The 20446-nt window shown below is 40.4% G+C and overlaps 2 protein-coding genes across 9 annotated transcripts in view; one reads left to right on the top strand and one right to left on the bottom strand.

Moving 5' to 3' along the window:
* mphosph8 (M-phase phosphoprotein 8) overlaps nucleotides 1-2447 on the top strand; it is a 54629-nt gene extending 52182 nt beyond the window's left edge. For all 3 annotated transcript variants that reach the window (XM_078222089.1, XM_078222090.1, XM_078222091.1), the window contains one exon: nucleotides 1139-2447. In XM_078222089.1, the coding sequence (XP_078078215.1) occupies nucleotides 1139-1180 (42 nt within the window). In that variant the 3' untranslated portion in view covers nucleotides 1181-2447. The remainder of the gene's footprint in view (nucleotides 1-1138) is intronic.
* Nucleotides 2448-2765: 318 nt separating this feature from the next.
* The window catches only part of LOC144499733 (paraspeckle component 1-like), a 97091-nt gene continuing 79410 nt past the window's right edge, over nucleotides 2766-20446 (bottom strand). For 2 of the 6 annotated variants that reach the window (XR_013498888.1, XR_013498890.1), the window contains 2 exons: nucleotides 4142-4229; nucleotides 2766-3532 (listed from right to left, as the gene is read on the bottom strand). Coding sequence is in view for 2 of the 6 variants with exons in the window: in XM_078222103.1 (XP_078078229.1) it covers nucleotides 4215-4229 (15 nt within the window). In the remaining 4 variants the exon portion in view is untranslated. Of the gene's footprint in view, nucleotides 3533-4092; nucleotides 4230-20446 lie in introns of those variants that run through there. The other 4 variants (XR_013498889.1, XR_013498887.1, XM_078222103.1 and 1 more) reach the window with 4 other exon arrangements.

Genomic DNA, 20446 nt, shown 5'->3' on the forward strand with positions numbered 1-20446 from the left:
CAATCCCACCCTATCCATAGCCTCTAACTCTTTTGTTGATATTTTAAAGCTATTCCTCCTTCTCTCTAAATAAAGTATTCACAGTGGGGGGTCACATGGGTAATGATCAAGCATTGAATTCCTATTGATTTGATTTGCACACTTTAGGAATCCATGCTAGTGATAGTTTAATTTGCCAAACTTGTAACATTTTTAATTAGGTCAGCTAATGCTGGATTCCGCTTTTGACCTGAATGATTTACTTCTGTGGTTAAATGAATTCTTGCCACATCGGAAATGGCTGCTTATGTCAGTGTTGTCATTGAGCAATCTGAAAAGCTCAGAAATGGCATTTGGTTAACTTGATTTTATATATAGCTAATTTCAACATTAGTAGTTACCTTTTCCTCCCCTTCACTGACTTTTTCTTGAAATACAATTGTGACTAATCTGCCTTTTCACTTATTGTTTCATGGACAGCAAATTTCTCTGTTGCTGTTCCACATCTAGAATGAATGTTCAAACCTGTTTGCTATTCTTTGGGATTGTTGTAACTTAACAGCTTGAGTTGAATGGATTAAATAACTAGATACCTCCTCTTAAGCTACAAGTTTATGCTAAAGAATGGTTTTGCAAGTAAAAACAGAAAATGCTGGAATATCTCGGCAGGTCTGACAGCATCTGAGGAGAGAATAGAGCTAATGTTTCAAGTCTGAATGACTGTACTGTTACGAAAGGTTATCGACTTGAAATGTTAACTCTATTCTCTCCACAGATGCGGTCAGACCTGCTGAGATTTTCAGCATTTTGTGTTTTGGTTTCAAATTTCAGCAGCTGCTTTTAACTATAGTTTCACAAATCCCAGCAAGCTTGTGGTGCTTCATTTGAAGTGGGCATCCTTAATCTTGCAGAACAAAGTGAATTAAATATTTGGCCATAGCTAGAATTAGTGATTTCCAATAGTGTCTTTGCTCAAAACCCATGAGGATCAGGAATGCCAGTTGTTCACAAGCATTAGTAGCAAAGCCTAGAAGTTGTCTAACTCAGCAGTTCAGGTTAGAACATTACTCTCTCTGTTTTTAATACTTTAGACCATTAAAATATGCTGAAGTGTGTTGGTATATTACCACTTTCTAATGCAATGTTGCTTTTGTTTCAGGTAAAGCTGCTTATTTGTGCATATAGAGTCCAACTCCAGTGAATAGATGGCCACAATGCAGTTTTTGTACCTGTGGGTTAATCATAATTATGGACAGATGTGAGCATTGTTTTTTCACGTATGGCTCCTCCTGGATAGTTGGGATTTTATGCCGAAATGTTTCTGTCTGGAAATTGTTATAAACAACTTCAGAAAACTTATTAGTTACTGTATTGTTTTTAAAGTTGTCTTTTTGTAGGTAGCAGTCAATATTGTGAAGAGATAGCTGGTGCAGTGTCATTTGCCTATGTAAATCCTGACTGTATATACAGACTTTCCACAATGTGGAATGGAGTAGGGAGATGCTCCAGATTGAATATTTATGAAAGGTACACACAAACAAGTTGATACCTTTTTTTCCTCTTATCAGGCTACTGCACCTCTAACTAGGTACTGAAGCAGATCTGAGATTGGTTAATTATTTTACTCGGGTCCGCTCTTGTAACTTGCCATTGTGGGATGGAGGGGAAGTGGATGGATCTGCTTTGAAACCCTCACCCCTGTACAGTACAGTAGAAACACCAACGTGAGGCCAGGGTTGATTTCATCTTTCAGGGAATCACATATGTGAGCCCATAACTATCATTTTATCATAGCACATTTTCACTGGTGTTCCACCTTTGCTAGTTTTAGGTTTTTTGTATTTATGAATTTGTATAGTGTATCATGGTACAGAACTACATTTTAAACTTTAAATATTCTGGCATTCCTTTTAGAAGTCACTATATATAGACCTTGTCAAATAAATCTGACAACATAGTTCATCTAGTGGGATATGCAAATACCTAAGTTACAAAACTGATTTTTCTTTTTGAATGTGAATTTACTTGTGTTCTGTTATCAGTTAGGAACCATTTATTCATTTTATTTGTTTATACTCAAGTTTTTTTGTTCTTTACAAACACATGTTGTAAACTCATGTTGACATTGTTAGAATGGCCTTTGATAAAAGCTGTTACAATGGTTCTTAGTTTATTGTTTTATTTAAAAGGCAAGCACTGGTATGGTACAGTAATTACTGTAAAACATATTGCATGCTTTAATGAACATTTTTACACTACATACACAACTCCAGAATGTGCCTTGCTATTCTATCACTAGTTATGTTGTATGTGAACTACCAATATGTGCCTAAACTATAGCAAGTGCTACCAAAAATGCTGACTTGAGGAATGTGATTATTGTGAAAGTTTTGTTCTATCCCATGTAAAACCTAAATTCTTTATTGATCTTTTGTAAATTTCATGTAAAATATAATTTCTAATGTTTTAAGAATGTACTTTGGTATTAATCTGTTAAACACAAAATCCCACATTTCCCAAAAGGGAAAATGATCAACTTAAGCCTTGGGCGAGTTATAAGGACCATTGTCACAACATTTTGGCTATATTATTGCATGAAAATATCACTAGTTTCAGCAAGTCCTGTGGTAATAAGTGAAATAATTCCCTTGTAGAGGAAAGTTGCTTTTCATCCACTTAATTCCCTGCCTGACCAAAAAAAGTTTCTGAAGACTTCGCATATGGAAAGAAATCTTATTGTATTTGTTGCAACTTTTAGAAAAAAAATACACAGGAGCAATAATTTTAATCATTTTATTTAGTCTGGTGCTTTTTTTCCTTAAATTAAAACAATCAAGCTATAAAACCAGAAGTTTGATACTTTTTAGTCAGTTTTTTTTACTGTAAATGACACTTAAAGACAGTAGCCTTTCAATTCTTCCAGAACCAGTCCAACATTACTCTAGTTCCCTGAGGATGTTCTATCCTTTTCTTAACTTCAGAATTATTTTCACCAAATTTCTCTAGTGACTTCTCCCTCTAGCTTTTCCAGCCTAATTTTTGGTTCTTTCCAATGTAAATAAGCTTCTACCCATGTTCTGGATTTTCAGCCTAGAGTTGCTCTTTCTCCTTTGGATTCCAATGGACTGAGTTTTCTGGGAAATCTTGGAAATGGAGAGGGGACAGATTTCCATTGTGAATGAGATGGGCCTCGTATCCAGGTAGATTCTGATTAGCTGTCCTTGAGGCTTCATCTTGTAAATAAATGAACAGTTTAAAGCACAACTGTTTACAGCCCAACATTCCCAACACCCTTGAGAGACAATCTTTATCCAGTACAGCCATTGTCTCCACACATGAACACTTTGCACCTTACCAGTAAAAAAAAACCTGAACCCACTTCAATCTCTAACAATCAAGCCACATGGCCTGCTGTTAGACTTCAGAAGCCATCTGACACACTTCATTTTACCTTAAGTTGAAAGACATGGTCCTTATCTTTTGTAACAAGTGCATGCAGTTATGTTCCCATTAGAACCAATGGCAAGATGTTATATTCTCTGCAGGACCTTTCCTGTAAAAGAAAAACCCTTTAAGTTTAAATACTGTATTATACAAATGAAATATCTTTCTGCTATCTCAGCTAACTTGCCGCTTCCTGTCCAGTAGAGGGAGGAAGTTAGTGGAGTGGTTAGACAGGTTTCAAGATCAGGGGGAGGGGAGGCATTCAGTGATGTGATCATGCCTCACCTGGTTCAACAATGTGTGGGTGGGGGAAGAAAAATGATTCTATTCAAACAGTGCTTGCTGAAGATGTCAAATTTAGCAGTCTGCCAACACTACAATTTGCTGTCAAATCCCTGAACAAGGAATGAGTTGGAGACATCCAATTCCAGTAATGATAATTTGTGCCACTTCATTGTCTATAATTGCAAGATTCGAGAAGCACATTTATGGAACGGCAGTTTTCAGTTCACAACTGAATTTCTCTTGTTGGACCCTTGGTTCTATGATATTTAGTAATTGGATGAAACAGGGGCACTGAATAAAGGGGCATTTGGTCACTCAATTTAAAATGCACCCCAAATACAAGTTCCTCATTCCAAATGTACAAGACTAAAACACATTTAAAGTAGCAAACATCTGTTTACCTTGTACTATTAATCAAATTCCAAACACTTACCCAATGTGCCAGATGGTGTTGCATTCAAACAGCTCATCAATGGAGAGGATTTGAAAGTGTCATCCGTCTGTTGTTAACATGAAATTACCTAGAAATGGAAAGATTGAGATTGAGTAATAAAAAGGAGCATAACTACTGAAATGCTATTTAAGGTGTTTATGGATTAAATTGCAAAAAGACAATCACATACATATGGGAGACAATTTGACTCATCTTGACTTTACGGATCTTCCCATTCTTCCTATAACCCATATACTATTATTTCTAGTCACTCTCTTGCCCTTATTGTTAATCAAAGCCAGAACTGATGATTTTCCCCATGTCTCCATACTTTTTGCAACCCTATTTGCTTCTATATCAGTCCCTGGAATAAATGCTCTCGTTGCTTTCAAGCTCCCAACTATGTAACCTTTGTATCTCAATTTTCCACAATACTTCCATTAAGGGGAGGCGGCAGTGTTGCTAAACTAGTAATCCAGAGACTTGGGGGTAATGCTCTGGGGATGGCAGATGGTGAAATTTGAATTAAGAGTCTACTGCTGACTATGAAACCACTGTCGATTGTCATAAAAATCCATCTGTCCTTTAGGGAAGGAAATCTGCCACCCTTACCTGGTCTGGCCTACACGTGACTCCAGACAGACAGCAATGTGTTTTTAGAGTCCTATGGACCCGGACCCCAAGGTCCTTCTGATCCTCTACCGTACTAAGAGTCTTTCCCTTTATATTGTACTCCTTCATCCCATTCGACCTGCCAAAATGGACCACTACGCATTTATCTGGGTTGAAGTCCATCTGCCACTTCTCCGCCCAGTCTTGCATCCTATCTATGTCCCTCTGTAACTTCTGACATTTCAAAGAACAGTTAGGGATCAGCGACACTCACATCCCCTGAACCATTTTTAAAAAACTAATTCCCAGTTACCTCCAACTTTTATGCCCTAGTCCCCCTGGAAGCATTATTCTTTCCAACCATAATTGTTCCATCTAGTAATATTCATCTTTGCTCAACATCTAGTTTAGCCATCATCACTTCATCTGGTCAAGCACAATTTGACTTTTACCCTGCAAAAGTTGCTCTCTATTCCTTATTTTGTCCAGTAACAACTTTCTCCATAAGCCCTTCTTCCATAGAACCATAGAAAAGTTACAGCGCAGAAAGAAGCCATTCAGTCCACTGTCTCTCTGCTGGCTGAAAAATAAACTAGCACCTTGGTGCAGATCCAGATACCTTTTGAGCGAGTTGAGGGTTTCTACCTTAATCACTAAAGCAGCCAGCATATTGTAGATACTCATCACCCTCTGGTTGTCATGTTTCCTCTAATCAGTCCACCAGTCACCTTAAATCTGTACCCCCTGGTAACTGACATCTCTGCCAGGGGCAACAGATCATTTCTACTCGTCACCTCTCAGCCTCCTCTTATCCAAGGAAAACAACCCTAGCCTATCCAATCTTTCCTCATATTTGCGAGCCCTAGTAAATTCTTGCAATTCCCCTGGACTCAAAGTGGTGACCAGAACTGTTGACAAAATTTTGGCTGTGGCCTTACCAGCATTACATTCCTGCTTTTGTATTTACCTCATCCAATAAAGGAAAGCCTTCCATAAACTTATCCACCTATCTTGCTGCCTTCAGAGACCTGTGGACATGCACTCCAAGGTCTCTCACTTCCTCCCATTTGTTTATCCTCATCAAATACATTACCTCATCTCTGGACTGAATTCTATTTGCCACTTTCCATCCACTCAACCAAAACATCGTTCTGGAGCCCACAGCTAGCCACCTTCTTCACTATCAACTACAATACCCTCAAACTTCAAGGTGCAAATTCCAGACCTTGGTCACTAAGGATCAATGCCTTTTATTTAGCTGCCTGAACTATGTACCCCCATTCCTTTCCCACCAAACCTCTGGCATTACCCCCTCTCCCCCATACTTACCCTTTCTCTAATTTCTTTTGTGACTCCCTTCATACTCTGAACTGATTTCACCAATGAGGCTAATCTCCTGCTCCATTAACCCCAGTGTGTGTAATCTCCCAGCAATTTGAACCTTGACAGCCAGAGACATGCTGTTTGAGATGATCTGCCAGTTGTTGCAACGTATGGCTTAATGACCTGGCATCACACCAGCACTGAAATTCATATAACATGTTACTGGAGAGAACTGACTGTTCTCAACCGAGCCATCTTGCAAAGTTCAGAACATAATGTCTAATGTTAGATGTGACTTTGCAACTGAGCAGCACTTCTGAACAACTGAATGTGCTAAGAATTACACTAACTACCAACTTGAGATTTAGTCAGGCTTGCAATGTCAAAAGAATATGTCCAGACATGGCACTTTTTTTTGAAGAAACAAGAGCACAGGAGAAACAAGCCCCCGGTATGTTTGCCATGGCAGTGTCTCAACCAGTATGTGCCAAACAATCAGCACCATTTTTCTCATGCTGTATAAATTGTTCTTCCCTTTTGAGATTTAGCATTCTTATGCCTCTCCTTGTGAGTACAAGATGAAAATCTTAGCATATCTTTTTTCAGTAATAATGAAGTTCTATACTACCATACCAAAGTTAGATTTGTCTGGCAGGACCAGTTACAGATCCATGATCGGCTAATAATTCAAATCACTCCATCCTTGTGGTGATTTCCAGACAACAGCTGTTAGGCTAACTATACGCTGCTGCTTTTCCTGTCACCTTTCTTAAACAAGTAGAATGACAATTTTCCAATCTAAAGAAATGGTTTCCAAATTGAAAAAACAGATTAAAGTTGGACCATTTTAATGAAGAGTTTGTTCTCAGTTATTTAAAATCCAAGGGTATAAACCATCTGGTCCTGAGGATTTGACATTCTTTAGTGCCATTTTCTTTATTACAGCAATTTTGTTTACATTAATTTAGGAGAGAGCCTGTCCCTAAATCAACATTAGTTTGCTTGGGACTGAATAGTAATGCTACCCTCTTCCTCTACACAATTAATGGTGTAAAGTAATTTATTCCATGTTCACCATTTCCCTATTCACCGACACCAAACATCAAATCTTCCTGGCCCCCATGCTAGCTGGCTTTGTAATGGTTCTTCTGCTCATCACCACCCCCCCCCCCCCCCCCCCAACCAAAAAAACACCCGTGACATTTTGGTCCTTGCAAACTGCCACCCCATCTTCATCCCTTCCCCGTTTCCTCTCCTCGTTTCTTGAATTGTTGTTCAATCTGTACCCATTTTTCTCAATGTCATATTTGAATTGTGATTAACATGGTGGCAGAGTGGTTAGCACTGCTGCCTCTCAGCACCAAGGTCCCAGGTTCAATTCCAGCCTTGGGTCACTGCAAACTCCACACACATTCTCCCTGTGTCTGCGTGGGTTTCCTCCCACACTCCAAAGATGTGCGGGTTAGGTTGATTGGCCATGCTAAATTGACCCTAGCGTCAGGGGGATTAGCAGGATAAATGCGTGGGGTTACGGGAATAGGGCCAGGGTGGGATTATGGTTGGTATAGACTCGATGGGCCGAATGGCCTCCTTCTGTACTGTAGGGATTCTATAAACAAGTAGCAACTGTCCTAATCAAAGTCACAAATTGCATTCTTGCTCCTTTGACTTCCCTACTCCTTTGTTGTCCAATTGAATAGCATTATCCTCAAAATTGTCAAACCATAACCAAAGCATCTCTAGCAAAGTTGTTTCTTTCTCTCCTCCAGCCCCATCCCATTAAATCCAGTGGCCCGCTACACATTATCCCTAAAACAGCATCATCTAAAATGCCTACTTCCACTGTTGCAACATTGCCTGCATCCTTCTGCCCACCTGCTGCAAAAATACAAATCAAGCCCTTTTTACCTTTGGACACTTCTGAATGCTCTTTTGACTGCTTCCCATCCTCCACACACCTCAGCTACCCTTGTTCTATATTGGGGTTCCCAAACTGAGTTGTCACACCCCACCCACCCACTGTTGCGTGTTCTGTGGCAGCTGTTGCTGCTATGGAGTTCACTGGTATATAAAAGCTGTGTGGCCCTTTAAGTCCTTGTATCTTTTGGCGGGCGTGATGTAATGGACTACTAAGGCCAGATTGCTGTTGCTGCAAAAAAACTTGTGAACAGGTAGGTGCCCGTTTTCCTTTGGTAGAAACCGTACCTGTTCATTAACTTCCCCAAAGCTCAACTGTCCCTCCCCACCCACCCTTCACAGTAGGAAGAAGTTTGGGAAGCACTGTTCCACAATGTTCACACAGTGCTTTCTGGTTCACAATGCCTCTCATTTAAAATTCTCATGTTCACATGCCCAGCCTAGCTCTTCCCCATCTCCAACTGTTAATGATGCATTCATCCAACTTTGGCCTCTTGTACATCGATCACTCCCTTCACCCCATCCTCAGCAGCCATGCCTGTAAACGTGTGGGCCTTAAGCTCTGAACTTCTCTCTGCTTTGACTAAATTGTCTCCTTATAATATATCCTTTGACTTTTGATTTTCAACTAAAGACATTATATAATTTAGCTGTTCACCTTTCCATGGTGCTTCATTCCTCCATCACATCTCAGTACCTAATGAATGATTTTGCAGAGTTGCCTCCACAATTATACCCAGAATAGCATTCTAGGGATAAAAAACCACTTGCAATCAGACTTAGTTGTCCGTCACCAGATTCCCCAATCCCATTGTCTAGAAGTAATGGCTAAAATAATATACCATAATAACATCTTCTTTTCCACACCAGCATAACTGGCATTTGTGTAAATCTTTAACATTAGAAGGCACAAAAATGATTTAGAAACAGTAACCAAAACTTTAGGTAGAGGTGCAGGAGAAAGTGGTGAGGTAGCAAAGTTTAGAGCTAGATGAAAATACTGGAGTCTGAATGGGAGTCAAGACTGTTCATAGCTCAGCATTCACCACACCCCTCCCTCCCCCAGAGCTGCTGATGATGCTAGGTTTGTGTTCATACTTTGCATTACCTGAGCTTGGTCATATGTCCTTACCCTTCCGTAACCAGGACTCAGACTTGCACTCTAATTTTTAAAATTAAAGTCAGCTTTTTAAACATAAACAGGTAGTTTATTTTCAGATATTCACCCGGAACGATTTTCCAATCCTAATATTTGGGTCAGTCTATTCTGTACACTATTGTATCAATGCCCTCTCCGAATGGGGTTCTGAAAGTTGCACATTAACCATGATCTCACTATTGTGTTATACAAATGTATTTATCATTTGCTTTTATGTGTTTGCAAGTACAAAATGAAAATGCTGCTGCCACTTCAACATTTATATAGCACCCTTAATGAAGTGTCCTAACAATATCAAACAAAGTATGACACTGAGCCACAGAGATAATGGATCAAATGACAATCCCTTCAAGCCAGGAATCAACCAAGTGAACTGTTTTCAACGCAAGCAAAGAGACCATAATGATACACAGTACCCATGTGCAGTCTCACCAATTCTTGTTAAAGCTGTAAGAAGACTTCCCCATTTTAATGCTCCATCCCCTTTCAATAAAGGCCAACATTCCATTCACCTTTAATTACTTGCTGTATCTCAGAATTGTTACAGCACAGGAGGCCACCATTTGGTTTATCATGTGTGTCAGATCTCTGTGGCAGCAATTTACCTAGTGAGCCCCTCGCCCTGCACATTCTTCCTTTCCAGGTGGCAATCTAATTCTCTCTTGAAAACCTTGATTGAACCCATGTCCACAATCTGCATTCCAGATCCTAACCACTTACTGCATGAAAACATTGTTCCTCGTGCCACCATAAGCTTCTATTGCCAATTTCCTTAAAACTATCCTCTTGTCTTCCCATCAATGGAAAGAGTTTCTCCCCATCTACTCTATCCAGACCCTTACGATTTTGAATACTTATGTCAAATCTCTCAACCTTCTCTCCCCAACTCCTGCAATTTATTTAATTGAAATTCCTCATCCCCAGGAGTTCATGAATCCTTTCGGCACCATCTCCAATGCTTTTTCATTGTTCCCAAAGTGTGGCACCCAGAACTGGATGCGAAAATCCAGTTGAGAACAAACCTGTGTTCTGTACAAATTTAACATGTGCTCTAATTATTAAAGTCCAAGAATACTGTGTGCTTTATTAACTGCTCTCTCAACTTGCCCTGCTACCTTCAATGATTTGTCCTCTTATACTTCCAGGTCCTGTTGCCCCTGCAACCCTTTGTCTCTCCACGTTCTTCCTATTGAAATGAATCACTTCACACATCTCTGCACTGAATTTCATCTGCCACTTGTCCACCCATTTCACCAACCTGTCCATATCACTTTGAAGTTCTGCACCATCCTCCTCAGTTCACAATGTTTCCAAGTTTTCTATGATCTGCAGATTTTGAAATAGTGTCCTGTACACAGAGGTCTGGATCATTAATATACATCAGGAAGACCAAGACACCCAATATCGACCCTGGGAAACTCCACTACAAACTTTCCTCCAGTCTGAAAAACATCCATTATGTTTCCTGTCACTCAGTTATTCCCGTGTCCATGCTGCTACTGTCCCTTCTATTTCATGAGCTATACCTTTGCCTGTTACTTGTCCATTGTGCAGCACAATTATTTCTAGAATTTTCCCTACCACTGGGGCTAAACTGACTGACTAGTAGTTGCTGGGTTCATCTTTGCACCCGTTTTTCGAACAAGGGTTTAATACGTGCAATTTCCCAGTCCGCTGGCATCACCCAAGTTTAAGGATGGCTGATCGTTCCAATTCCTCCTTCCCTGCTCCCCAAAAGCAGGTAATGTACATTGGCAAATGTGGCTACAACATAGTCTGTCCTTTCATGGAAATCACTATAGTGGTTGCGGCCCTAGCGTCGATTCCTATGACACTCCACTAGTTTCCTGTTAGTTAACCATGCTAATGTATCACCTTCAACACCATCTTTTATGCGGCAGCTTATTGAATGCCTTCAGGAAATCCAAATACTCATCTTTTATCCACCTGGCTTGTTATTTCCTCAAAGTCGAATAATTTAGTCAAACATAATTTCTCTTTCACGAATCATGTTTACGTGTTAAGATTTTTTTTTAAAAAAAGTGTCCTGCTAATGCATCTTTAATAATTAATTCAAACATTTTTCCAGTGACAGATTTCAGGCTAACTGGCCGTTAGTTTCCAGTTTTCTGTCTCCCTTCTTTCTTGAAGGGAGGTATTAGACTTGTGATTTTCCAATCTACTGGGATCTTTCTAGAATCTAAGGAATTTTGGAAGATTATTTGGAATATGATCAAAGGAGCAGGAGTTGAGTCCCATGGAAAAGAGTGAGCATGAGGGGAGAAGGGAGAAAAACTAGAGGAAAGTGAAAGTTAGGGCAGTGCAGAATATTACAAAGTTTGGCTGGCTGGGCTAGTGGAGGGGAGGCAGCTGATTGATAAAGGAGTCCTCGAGCTCTTCACAGTCATTGTTGGATTGAGGCTGGAAGGAACAGGGGAGCCAGTGTTTTAAGTGGCATAGCTAGAGCAGACAGTGGACGGCAGAACTATACCCTTTCATGACCATTGTACATAAGGGAGCAGGGATGAGGCCTGTACCAGGGGACCGGCCAGGATCAGAGACAGCAATGATATTGTTAGTGACTACATCAAAGGTGGAGGATTCATTACTTCAAATCATTCCACTGCAAGCAACACTTGGTTACTCTAACGCAGTTCCCTGCACCAACCAACTTTTCACCTTAGAAAAAGAGAGTAGTGTACATTAGAAATAAATAAAAGATTGACTAAAAACAAAGACCAAAGTAAGCATCCAAAACTTACTTGAAAATTGTACTGCATTTACTTTCATCACTGTTATTACATTAACAAAGTAACTCCTATGTGGCTTGGCATATATATTTTGAAGCCTCAGACTGACAGCATGTACTGTGTGTTGTGTGCTCTATGTAATGCTCTGCAATATAATTTTTTTTCATGCAGCAAGCGGTTAGGGTCTGGAATGCTCCGCCCGAGAGGTGTGGTGGAAGCAGATTCAGCTGAAGCATTCGAAAGGGAATTAAGACTGTCATTGAGATGGTGCATGGTTACAGGGAGGAGGCGGTTCACATTTGCGTCAAACTTCATTTGCCAACTAATTGACCATTTTGAAAATTTATCAATGTTGACCTGTAATTACAAAAATAGAATATAGAAACCCTACAGCGTAGGAGGAGGCCATTCAGCCCAGAGTCTGCACCAACGACAATCCCATCCAGGCCCTATCCCCATAACCCCTCATATTTACTCTGCTAATCCCTCTAACCTATGCATCCCGGGACACTAAGGGGCAATTTAGCATGGCCAATCAACCCAATCCACACATCTTTGGAGTGTGGGAAGAAACCGGAGCACCCGGAGGAAACCCGTGCAGACACAGGGAGAATGTCCAAACTCCGCACAGACAGTGACCCAAGCCGGGAATCGAACCCGAGTCCCTGGAGCTGTGAGGCAGCAGTGCTAACCACTGTGCCACCATGCTGCCGCTAACTAGTTATTTTCCTCCTCAGTAATGACCATCTTCTCCCTATCCATCACCAATTTGGTGTCTAAATGCAAATTTAAAACTTGTCCTTTTGACTTCAAAGTCCAATTTAATGAATTATGAAAACCACTGGTCCCATCACCGCTTCCTACCTTCTGCCACTCTGACTCGGCACTCTTTACTCCCACTCTCTGCTTTCTGTTTTGAAGCCATCTAGCAATTCATTTTGTGACTTATCCCCTTACCCCACATTCTCTAAACTTATTTATTAGACCCATCACTGTATTGTTTAAACAAATAAAAATTAATGATCTTGTGTTAATTAAAATGATTCACCTATTAGTACAGTACTTCTCTACAGCTTCTGTATTGTGTAATCTAGGAATTATCCACTTTTGAATTATATTAGAATGCACATTATACACCAATTTCACACACAAACTTAATTTCTTGAAATGTGGTTTAAACTGCTCAGTCTTCAATATCAATACATCAAGTAATATTTGTGCCAGGCAATGATCATCTTCACCAAGAGACAATCTAAACATTTCCCCATGGCATTATCTTAACTGAATCCCCCACTATCAATACCATGGGAGTTATAATTGACCAGAAACTAAACTGGAGCAGCCATATAAATACTGTGGCTACAGCACCAAGTCAGAGGCAAGGAATTCTGCAGCGAATGACTCGCCTCCTGACTCCCCAAAGCCTGTCGACCATCTATAAGGCACAATACAAGGCACAAGTCAGGAGTATAATGGAATACTCTCCATTTGCCTCACACACCCTCCAGCAACTCAAACATTCACTCCCGCAACACTAGCAGCATGGACCATCTACAAGATTCACTATAGCTCCTTTGACACTACTTTCCAAACCCGTGACCTCCAGGCAAGGGCAGCAGATGCATGGGTAACACCACTACTCACATGACATCCTAACTTGGAACGATATCGTCGTTCCTTCACTGTCATTGGATCAAAATCCTGGAACTCCCTAACAGCACTGTGGGTGTACCTACACCTCAGGGACTGCTGCGGTTCAAGAAAGGAGCTCAACACCACCTACTCGAGGGCAATTAGGGATGGACAAACGCTGGTCTAGCCAGTAACGCTAACAACCGTCAAAGTTAAAAAACTTTCACTACAGAATCAAATCAAAGACCTGTTGCATTTTAATTTGTATACTTTAACAGAAGTAGCTTTTAATCCAACTGAAAATAAATTTTATTTAGAGACCATTGTTCTAAACATTATCTAAACTATTGCTACACCAACGTGGATGCTGTAATTGCTGATATTTTGGTTTGTTTTCACTGGTAAAGTAACCAAGACAATTTCGGATAATGCAGAAAAGGAAAAACTAAATGAGGCAAATCAAAGTAACAGCTCCTTGAAAAGAATTTGTGTATACAATACTATTTGAAAATGAACTTGGTATTGAAATGGAAGCATCACTTCCTTCAAACAAAATTGCATTTTCAGAATTGACCTGATTGCTGATCAATGACAGTAACAGGTCTAGACACTGAACAGTAAAGGAGTCGAGTGTGGCCACTTTCCCAGGACAAGGGATTTTTTTCTCAGTTTTAAGTTCCAAAAAGTTCATTGCGTCTTTATTTCTTAACTCATTTACATGTGATGCAATGCTTGGGAACAACACAATCAAAAGTGGTTCTTGAATTTTCTGGAACTAAGCAAATTATGCGCTTTTTCACTTGTCACAATATATTAAACTTCTTGACAGGAGTAAATTACAATAATTTCATTGCAAGGTCAGTCATTAAACCAAGTTAGACTCATTTTATGAGGTGACTAAAAAGTTACATTACCATACATAAAACTAAGTTTGATGTTTTAAGTTTTAGATTTTTTTATTCCTACACCATTTTTGAATAAGAAAAAGCAATGTCAAAGCTACCAGTTTTGCATAAAATACAGTAGGCAGTTTATGAATTACACACACCTGGCTACCCAAGAGCCCTGATCCATTAGCAGTGTTGATTTACCTGCATTATGCTCATTACAAATGTCACAAATCCAAAATATTGCATAATGAGTTGTAATTACTAAATTAGAAGTAATCCCTTTTGTTTTACAATCCCAATGTCATCATTTAATTAATTCAAGATCTCACTGTTGAAGTCGATTTCTCTGGCAAACCGTATTCTAGGTGTGGTCTCACCAAAGGCCTGTGTAACTGTAGCAAGACTAGTATTTCTTGTAATCCAATCCCCCTTATAATCATAGAATCATAGAAACCCTACAGTACAGAAAGAGGCCATTCGGCCCATTGAGTCTGCACCGACCACAATCCCACCCAGGCCCTACCCCCATATCCCTACATATTTTACCCACTAATCCCTCTATCCTACGCATCTCAGGACACTAAGGGGCAATTTTTTAGCATGGCCAATCAACCTAACCCGCACATTTTTGGACTGTGGGAGGAAACCGGAGCACTCGGAGAAAACCCATGCAGACACAAGGAGAATGTGCAAACTCCACAAAGACAGTGACCCAAGCCAAATATTGTACTAAAGTCCAATATGCCATTTGCCTTCCTGACTGTATGCTAACTTTGTGTTCTTTGTACAAGTACACCCGAGTGCCTCTGAACATCAACATTTACAAGTTTCATAAAAGCAAAATATCGTGGATGCTGGAAATCTGAAATAAAACCAGAAAATGCTGGAAAAACTTAGCAGGCCTAACAGCACCTGTGGCAAAAGAAACATAAGTCAGCATCGAGTGTCTGACTCATGCCTTTTAAAAATATTTGGCATTTTTACTCTCACTACCAAAGTAAATAAGGTCACTTCACCACATTGTACTCACCTGCCACCTTGTTGCCCAGTTATCTGTCTACCTCTTGCAGGCTCTTTATGAATTTATGGCTTGCATTCTCATCTAGCTTTGTATAGTTAGCAAATATTAGTCTCTGTTTCTTTGTCTAAGTCTTTAGCTTACACTGTAAATCACTGAGGCCTGGCACTGATCTATGTGGCAACTCACCAGTCACTGCCTGACAAATTGAAAATGCCCCATTTTTCCTACTCTCTGCTTTCCACAAGTTAAGTCTTCTATTCGTGCTAATCTATCGCCACCAACTCCTCAAGTCCTTGGCTGCTAATCTTTTTGCGACACCTTATGACAAATTTCCTTCTTTTGTTTTAAAAAGTAAAATGGAGGTAATGCAGAGTTCTGTAATGTTTTGATAAAAATGAACCTAATAACCTTCTAAGGAACTCCTGAAACCTCAGCTTATATCCTGGTCGGGGGCTCTGCAAAATCACCTTTTGCGACGTGAAGCTGCATTAAACCCACCTTCAGAAATGCATTTGCCATATTCAAGCTATCCTTAGCATGGAGTTCAACGTCAACGAACCCATTCCTCCACTTTGATGTTTCTTCCCAACCCCATCTCTCAGGGCCATCTGTAACTTGCTTTGCTTTCATAGAGCACTGACTCTTATTTTGTTGTTAGCACATCATGCAATCTTACTTTTATGCCATTATTTGCACCTTCTTTAGTCTTTAACATCACCATTAACGCTCCCTTTGTCATGTGTCCTTGACATCTTTGTCAATCTCTCCTTAGCTCCAACCCATCCCTGACATTCTATTCAGCTCCTCCACACCACCTCTCCAGCTATATAATCCATTGCTTTTCTCCCCCCTCTTCTGCTCTTAAGAGTCATACAGTCTGGAAATGTTAACTTTGTTTCTCTTTCCACAGATGCTGCCAGGCCTGATCAGTCTTTCCAGCATTCTGTTTTTACTTCAATTAATATGCAGTCTATACAGAGGCAAAAGAGATAATCTTTCAGGTTAATGACCTTCCAACAGAAGTAACAGTGAGGCAGCAACAGTGGGGAGAAAAGGAAAGAACAAAAAGGGAAAGTCTATCATAAAATGGAGAGATTAAATGACAAAAAAAGAATGATGGAACAAGGCAAAGGGTGAGGGGGTTGGAAAGAGGGCAGGAACAGGACTAGAAACAAAGAATGGGTTTAGAAGTGGTATAAATAACAACTGGTGAATCATCAACAGAGCCTGCTGTTCGTGGGAAAAAGTGAGAGCAGTGGTTCCAAAAATCTGAACTTGCAGATGCTAGATTGCTATTTTTTTCAGTTCTGACCAAAGGTCACTGACTTGAAGCATTCAAGACAGATGCTGCTTGACCCATTATATTTTCTGGTTACTTTTTTGCTTTTGTTTATAATCTGGTTCCCTATGCTAGCACCAACTCCTAGGTTACAGCAGTGATCTCCAAGCAAGTTCCTTCTACTTTGCCCCATCTCTCAACAATGCTGCCCCCACCTCCCCAAATTATTTTCTCACACTCACAAAAACACTTGTACAGGTTTCTAAATTGGATTTGGATAGCTTTGGATAGCTCAACATACAGAATGTCACTAAGCTTACGTATAATAAGAAGTCTCACAACACTAAGTTAAAGTCCAACAGGTTTATTTGGAATCACAAGCTTTCGGAGCACTGCTCCTTCTGCAGTGCTTTCGCTGCTTCCGAAACCTCGTCATTCCAACTAAACCTGTTGGACTTTAACCTGGTGTTGTGAGACTTCTTACTGTGCCCACCCCAGTCCAAAGCCAGCATCTCCATTTGATGTATAATGACAGCAGTTAATGTACTGATTTTAATACTCTTCCCCTGACAGCATGAAAATATATGAATGCCAATCCACTTCTGTGGATGAATTCACCAAACATCAGCATGTAAGTACAAAAGCAGCAGCCCTAAATGTAAACTAAAGTTATCAGGTGAAAATGGGGTGGGGGAAGAGGGATAGGAGCCAGGCTTGATACGTTGTGACATTTAACCCCAAAAAAGTGGCAGGTATGAACCCAATACCATCCATTAGAAATTAAATTCAGTTTCAAACAAAATTAGAATTTACTGGGGCATTTGAAACCGAACATTGTCCAAGTGTTTGGCTGTGCAGTGAGACTAAGAAAAACCAATTTCTTATAATGTTAGGTAAACACCTAGTTTTCCTTAATACCGCAGCACAATACAGTCACATCTTTCCTTAATACCCACAAAGACAATACACAATGTTGCTAATTAGTCTTGTACCAGTCATGTTCCAAGTGATTACCAACACTGTGAATGATATCACAAAACTAATGAAGCAAGCCAAGGATCTCATCTTAAGGAAAAGCACAAATATATAAGTAAAACTGAAAATTATACATTTCTGTGCAACTGGATAGGAATGTACAGAAAGACATTAATGCAGTCAAAATTTCAGACCAATGGCAAAAACCTGTTAAAACTTTAATTTACCAAACTCTTCTGGTTATGACCTTATGGTAGAGAGTATGGTAACATAACAGCATAAAAGTTTTATGTATAATACACAATTCCTGTACTGGCAGGAAGACAACAATACCTTTCGGATACCACTCTTACTAACTGGCGCAATTTAAATTTCTCATTTCTCTCAGCCCCTGAAATTTGTTTATTTCAGACGGATCGCCACACATTACTTTGGTAAAGTCCTCTTAATACACAACGCCAGGTGACAGCCTGGTCTCAACATCATTTCTTCCTAATCAGACTCCATACTCCAACCTCTTTGGTCACTGCCAAATCCCCGCCATCAGGAACCAATTTAGCATCTTGTACACTTTAAAACCTTGGCCCTTCTCGCAACACAAGCCTCATTGTGTCTCTGGAATAAGACTCCTTTTCAAAGTTTCAAATCATCCTACTGCAACCTGCATTTCACCGTCAATTATTAACCACTCCAAGGATCCTGTACCTTTCACAAGGATTTTATAAATATTCAGTTAAGTTTTAAACGTGCCTACTCATAGGAGTAGGCTGGAGGTCTGTGACCAGTGGTGTTCCGCAGGGCTCTGTACTGGGACCTCTGCTATTTGTGATATATATAAATGATTTGGAAGAAGGTGTAACTGGTGTAATCAGAAAGTTTGCGGATGACACGAAGATGGCTGGAATTGCGGATAGCGAAGAGCATTTTCGGGCGATACAGCAGGATATAGATAGGCTGGAAAATTGGGCGGAGAGGTGGCAGATGGAGTTTAATCCGGATAAATGCGAAGTGATGCATTTTGGAAGAAATAATGTAGGGAGGAGTTATACAATAAATGGCAGAGTCATCAGGAGTATAGAAACACAGAGGGACCTAGGTGTGCAAGTCCACAAATCCTTGAAGGTGGCAACACAGGTGGAGAAGGTGGTGAAGAAGGCATATGGTATGCTTGCCTTTATAGGACGGGGTATAGAGTATAAAAGCTGGAGTCTGATGATGCAGCTGTATAGAACGCTGGTTAGGCCACATTTGGAGTACTGCGTCCAGTTCTGGTCGCCGCACTACCAGAAGGACGTGGAGGCATTGGAGAGAGTGCAGAGAAGGTTTACCTGGATGTTGCCTGGTATGGAGGGTCTTAGCTATGAGGAGAGATTGGGTAGACTGGGGTTGTTCTCCTTGGAAAGACGGAGAATGAGGGGAGATCTAATAGAGGTATACAAGATTATGAAGGGTATAGATAGGCTGAACAGTGGGAAGCTTTTTCCCAGGTCGGAGGTGACGATCACGAGGGGTCACGGGCTGAAGCTGAGAGGGGCGAAGTATAACTCAGACATCAGAGGGACGTTTTTTACACAGAGGGTGGTGGGGGCCTGGAATGTGCTGCCAAGTAGGGTGGTGGAGACAGGCACGCTGACATCGTTTAAGACTTACCTGGATAGTCACATGAGCAGCCTGGGAATGGAGGGATACAAACGATTGGTCTAGTTGGACCAAGGAGCGGCACAGGCTTGGAGGGCCGAAGGGCCCGTTTCCTGTGCTGTACTGTTCTTTGTAATGTGATGCTAATGATATAAAATTCTAGAAACTGTCGGTTGATTTGTTTTCTACACTAACACTATAGCATCCAAGAACTACATACTGCCAGGTCCATGCCAACTCGCTGCCTTACTGCTGTGCCTGTGAGCTGGAGTCCACATTTAATTCCCTCTCCAGATTCAAGCCCCAGTGAACTCCAACCCTGCACTGCAACTCCAACACTCCCCACCCTGGTCTACCAAACCTCCTAAATATTCCTTCAATGATAACAAAGCCCAGGGCAATAATGGCAAAAATAAAGTTGTGTTCTGCAGTTTTGAGCAAAGGAGTCACAACGTCACAGCTCTTTACTTTTTGAGAAATGCTATTTAATAAAATCTTCAACTGAAATTTGAAATGAGACAAACAATTTACAATGTGAGGCCACCTTCCAAGGTGAAGAGCAACCAAGGCCCCCAAGAGGTATGAAGAGACACATTTCAGGTAATCTACAGACCATCTGAGGGTGCTTCTGCAGAAAATTCTTATTCTGTACACCAACTGCAGAAATTTATTAAACATCGTCACCATTTCCCTTGAAAAGTAGTACACTTTTTACAAGATTGAGAAACAGGTTTTGAACCAAATGGTTTCATTTATACAGAGCAATTGAATGAACAGTGCAAAGTATAAACAGTGAAACATTCATTTTATTACTTTAATACAAAAATTATGGATATCTAAATAAAAACATAGATTACTTACTGTGGCGCGAGTCTGGGTTAGTTCCTCTGGAGCTTCAGCACCAATACTTTACAGACAGCTCTTCAGCTGCTGTCTTCAAGACAGAAACACTGACCATTGGCTTTTGAACTATACATGAAGCGCAATATAAATCAGACATCTCGAGCCAGAGATACCAGTCATAGAGAAATACAGCCAGTGAACCTTTTCCCGTCTGAAAAGTCTTTGACAGTTATCACAAACCCCAGCACGGTGCCATGAAAACAGCA

This window comes from Mustelus asterias, chromosome 10 (assembly GCF_964213995.1).
Source record: "Mustelus asterias chromosome 10, sMusAst1.hap1.1, whole genome shotgun sequence".
Taxonomy (NCBI): Eukaryota; Metazoa; Chordata; class Chondrichthyes; order Carcharhiniformes; family Triakidae; genus Mustelus; species Mustelus asterias.